The sequence below is a fragment of the Lipotes vexillifer genome, unplaced genomic scaffold (assembly GCF_000442215.2).
Source record: "Lipotes vexillifer unplaced genomic scaffold, Lipotes_vexillifer_v1.1 scaffold443, whole genome shotgun sequence".
NCBI lineage: Eukaryota > Metazoa > Chordata > Mammalia > Artiodactyla > Lipotidae > Lipotes > Lipotes vexillifer.
Window position 1 is genome coordinate 2444653 of NW_006779163.1, and position 4921 is coordinate 2449573.

Sequence of the window (4921 nt, forward strand, 5' to 3'; positions counted from 1 at the left end):
CCCCTGGAATAAAATTACTGAGCACGAGGTGGTGGATTCCAGGATATAAGACTACTTGTCTCTAGGAGTTGAACCGTTTAACTTCAACGGCTCCCTACAAAACTGAGGAATTCAGCGCAAGGAAGCGCACGGCGGAAAAGCAAACAGCCTGGGCCTCTGTCTCTGCTTCTCTCTCCCGGCAGCACCGCACCGTGCGTGTAATCGTGCTCAACAGAACTCACGGATCTCCCCTCGGTTCACCTGCCCTGGGTCGCAGTCTCAGGCGGGGCAAGGAAGCCTTCTCTTGGTCACTGCCATTCACCCCGCGTGGGGAAAGCGCGACACCTCAGAGCCCTCAGTCAGCGTTCATCACGCACCACAGCAGCTACCAGCTCTGCCCCTCGCGCAAGCGTGCGTCTGTTTATGTTCCCTACAATCAATGACATCTGAACGTGGGATGTGTACTGCCTGACACTAGGAAATTCGTGTTCACTGTGAAAGGCGTAGAAGGGGTATTACGGCCATGTTTTCTAAAAAAAAAAAAAAAAAAAAAAAAAAAAAAAAAACCCCGTATTTCATAAGAGAGACGTGTTGAAGTGTTTTCAAACGGAAGGATCCACAGCCCAGGGTTTACTTTAGACTCTGCCAGCAAATAAATGAAGGAGGAAGGAAGGGAAGGGAGACACGTGGCTATGGAGATGGAGGCCGGGTGACATTCAAGTGGCAAAACGTTCCTAACTTCGTAATCAGAGTGGTGGGTACAGGGTGCCTTATGATGCCAGCCTGTCTACTTTTGTGTATGTTTGAGATGTTCTATAATACACAGTACTTTTTAAAAGTAAATGAACTGAATATTACTATGAAAAAGACTACATATTGTCATTATGAAAAAGAGTCTATTAAAAAAAACTAAATAAAGAGAATAAAAGTAAATGAAACTCCAGTGATATAAATAAAAATCTGAAAGAGGTATGTGACTACGCACATATATATGTACTCATACACACACACAAAGATCAAGGCCATCTCGTCTAATCCCCACAATTCTGAGAGGTAGGGTTCTCATCCCCACTTAAAGAGGAGGAAAGTGGGGCACAGAAAGGTCAAACCACCTGCCCAAGGTCACACAGCTGGGGAGAGGATGTCAGGTTTCTCTCACTCTAACTCAGTTTCTCAGCCGAGGCACTACTGACATGTGGGATTGGGTAATTCCTTGTTGTGGGGCGGGGGCCTGACATGTGCACCTTTGGTTATTGAGCAGCAATCCTGGCCTCTACCCACCAGATGCCAGTGGCAGTCTGCAGCCATTGCCCTGGGGCAGAACCGTCCCCTAGAAAACTACTGCCCAACACAAACTCTGACTCAGCCACCAGCTCGGAGCCCACACGCAAACATTCCGGGAGACGTCCACATGTCATTTGTTTAAGGACAGCTGTGCCACCTTATCCCCCAAAGGACCTGCAGGCTCATCCACGTTAGTCACACCCCCCACGAGTCAGGGAAGGCTTCCTGGGGAAGCGACACCAGAGATGAGCTGAGAGGAGCAGAAGCTGGCAGGTGAGCACACCGTGCGCCTGCCCTGCGCTGTCCTCCTTCCCTTCCTCCAGCTGGGGCCTGGGAAAGGGGCTGATGAGAGGCCAATCTGATTCCAGAGTCTAAGCCCCCGAGGCGGCACTGAGCAGGGAGATGACACCTGTTTCATGACGGCAGGTGGTGAGAAGGTGAGCAACCGCTGGAGCAGCCCCACCCCAGAAGCCCCTGCCCTGCTGTCCTCTCACCTGCTGTTCATGTAAGAGAAACCGCTGGAAGTCGTGCAGGTGAACAGCGGAGGCATCCGGCCGGTCGGTGTTGCTGTCCTCGGGGAAAGGGAGGGTGTTGAGAGAGGGGCAGCCAACAGTCAGGAGGCGATCCCAGCCAGCAGGACGGCCACCCAGACAACCTGCCGAGTGCCCCCCGCAGGGCCTGGTGCAGGCTGGCCAACAGGAAGACGAAGGTGACCCAGACGACATGCCTGACCCAGGAGGATTCAGAGGGGCCCTGACACCAGAACCTGGGAGAACTGGGCCCTGGAATCTACACTCAGCGGCTCCCAGGTGGTCCAGGTGCAAGGCAGAAGGAAGGGGAAGGGAGGGCGGGCGGGCGGGCACGGAAAGGCGTGGACAGCAAATGCCCGGGCAGGGCTGGATGTGGAGAGCGTTTAGGGTAGGCGATGCTGGAGAAATGACTCCAGAGTTGGCTGAGCCATCGAGGGCTCTGAAGCAGGGGTGTGGGCCAGATGAAGCCCCCAACTCTGGCGGACAGGGAGAATCAGCTGGAACATGCAAGACGAGAGCCGTGGAGCGAGCAGAGGCCCGCTGCTGGGAGAGTTTTCCATTTGACATGGACCCCTTCACCCTGAATAAAGGGAGATTCCACCTCGGCCAGCAGCTTGCTGACTGATGGCCTCGTGGAGAGGATGCTCATAGCTACCAGAAAACCAGAACCTCACTGGACTGGCAACCCTGTTCGCTATGGAAAGTGTAGCCGGCAGAGCAGGGCATTCCGGGGAAATCTGTACTTTTCCCTGAGCACATGCAGCGGGGGTGGAAGGTGGAGGGTCTCCTTTGAAATACAGGAGATAAAACAAGCTTTAAGCTTTCTCTCTTTACTAAACACTCAGGGTCCAAAAGTCTGTTGTCTTTGAACGCATTTCCAACCTTCTTTCCTAACCAGCCTCATGGTCCAACAATACTAATCTTTTCATTAAAATACCACATAAGAATTGGATTCGTTTTATATACATTTTGGAATCTTGGGGTTTCTGGCTTAGAACGTAACAGAGGGAACAGTTGCCAGGGCATCCTCGTCAATGAGGGCTGCTTCCAAAAAGCAGGCCCAGGTCAGCGGGCCGCAAATCACATTCTAGGCGCTATTAACTCCATGGCAAACATTTCTCCCAGGTAGGCAGGCTTGAAGGACATAGAACACTTTATAATTAGGGGAATTAGTAAGTGTAGTAGAGGTCCTGACAAGTCCTGCAGCACTTAGGTTTTAATAATAATATCATTATCACTACTTACGAGCCCTGCCATGCACCACATGAAGCACCTGACATGCTTCAACTCATCTGAATGCAGTTCACTCTGCTTAGCCGGGAATTTCCCCAACTCACTTCTGGGAAAGGAGGTCCTGAAGCAAGCAGGCTTCTCTACAGAACCTTCTGGGCCACCCTCCCAACATTCCACAAGCCCTGTTGCTGTGCGTGTTTATTCGTGGCACAGGCTTGGGATGGCCAGTTCCCCAACGGGGGGACCCCACCAGTGCCTGCCAGAGAGGTGACCTCCTGGAGCTCCGATGGCAAGGCTGGGAGCACCCACAAGGGCACCAACGCCCGGCATAGCTACCCAGAACAACAAGCCCCCAGAGGCGTCTCACCCCAAGATGAACACGGAGGAATCCTTTTTGAATTCGTCAAGAATCTAAAAGAGAAAACAGAAGGAACACACCCATGAAACAAGAACGTTAGACAAGTCGAGCCACTTACTGCAAATAAACAGATTTTTTTGTTGTTAAAAACTTATCATTGTCATTTATGTGACTTGCAAATGTTCAAATATTTACATCTTTACACAAAAGGTGGAAGTCTTCCTCACCCCTTGCAAAGTCTTTTTCCTGAAAAGCAATCACTCGATAATTTGGCAGGTCTCCGTCTCGAGTTTGTTTTATGGATATTCATTTAATTCTATCTTATCATATTATATTACATCTATGTCTCCCAACTTTTTGCTGTTGTTTCAAGCTTTACGCATTATTCAGCAACCTCAAATCGCCCTACCTCACTACCTTCAAAACCCACACTGTATCCCATAACATGTCTGTCTTTCAATTTTCTGCTATTATATCCAGTCCTACAAAGAATGTTCATAAATATATATCTTTGTCCACTTGTGCCAGCATTTCCACTGGGTAGTTTCCTGGGCAGGAAAGCGCCTGGACACGGGGTGTGTACTTTGGCAGACTCACCAAATTGCTTCCAAAAGAGCTGTCCTGACCAGCAGGCCCACCAGAGAACGCACACCCTTTTCTGCACCCTCACTGGTACATTTCCAATCCTTAATATTTCAATGAGCTCATTTCTAATCCTTGAATTCAAGAGAAAGAAACAAATATTCGACAGCTCTGGTCCTACACTTCATGGCCCACTGATCTCCCAACCACTGATGGAAGGATGGCGAGCTCCTCCACCAGGAAGGCCTGGGGTCCCCCAACCCCCAGCCTCCACTCACTGGCCAGGCATTTTCCACATGCACACGCACGCGTGCATGCATGCACACACTCACACGCCACACACAGGCACACCCATACTGCGTCTATTTCTGGCTAGGTAGCATCACTGAAATAATCTTTAATGAGACTGCGATCGGCTAAGCGTTTGAGTAATTCAGGGCACAGATGGAAATGTAGCCCCTGGCAGGTTACAAATGCTAATGATATAAAACAACTCCTGCTCTAGATTCCCCAAGTCCTCTTGCCAGACTGCTTGCACTCCAGGATGACGTGGAAACTCTATGTTCTAGAAGAGGTATCCAAAGGCCCCTGGGAAGAATCAGGAGATCTGCATAAGTCTGTGCAAATATGCTTTTTTCTTTTTTTTCCTGGAAAGATGACCCATAGCGTTAATGAGCATCTCAAAGAAGTAGGTCACCAAAAATGATTAGGAGTCACTCTTTTAGAATGACTTAGAAGTACCTCCTTTTCGTTTACGTGTCACTTACAGCATGGCTATTTCTTTTAAAAAGAAAAGGGATTCTAGGCAGTGCCAGCTGTTTGTTATCTGGAGCCATTTGGCCCTTAGATCACTGGGTCAATCTGGTGCTTAAGGCCAGATCCTTTCCAAACCCAAAGCCCGAAACTGGTTTCCCTACCTCTGGAGAAAGGCCATCTGTGACACCCCCTCCACTGT

General features: G+C 49.8%; 1 protein-coding gene across 2 annotated transcripts in view; it reads right to left on the bottom strand.

The window, feature by feature from the left end:
• Window positions 1-4921, bottom strand: part of PLCG2 (phospholipase C gamma 2) — a 148804-nt gene that overhangs the window by 57069 nt on the left and 86814 nt on the right. For both annotated transcript variants that reach the window (XM_007452535.1, XM_007452536.1), the window contains 2 exons: window positions 3394-3437; window positions 1758-1830 (listed from right to left, as the gene is read on the bottom strand). In XM_007452535.1, coding sequence (XP_007452597.1) covers window positions 1758-1830; window positions 3394-3437 — 117 coding nt within the window. The remainder of the gene's footprint in view (window positions 1-1757; window positions 1831-3393; window positions 3438-4921) is intronic.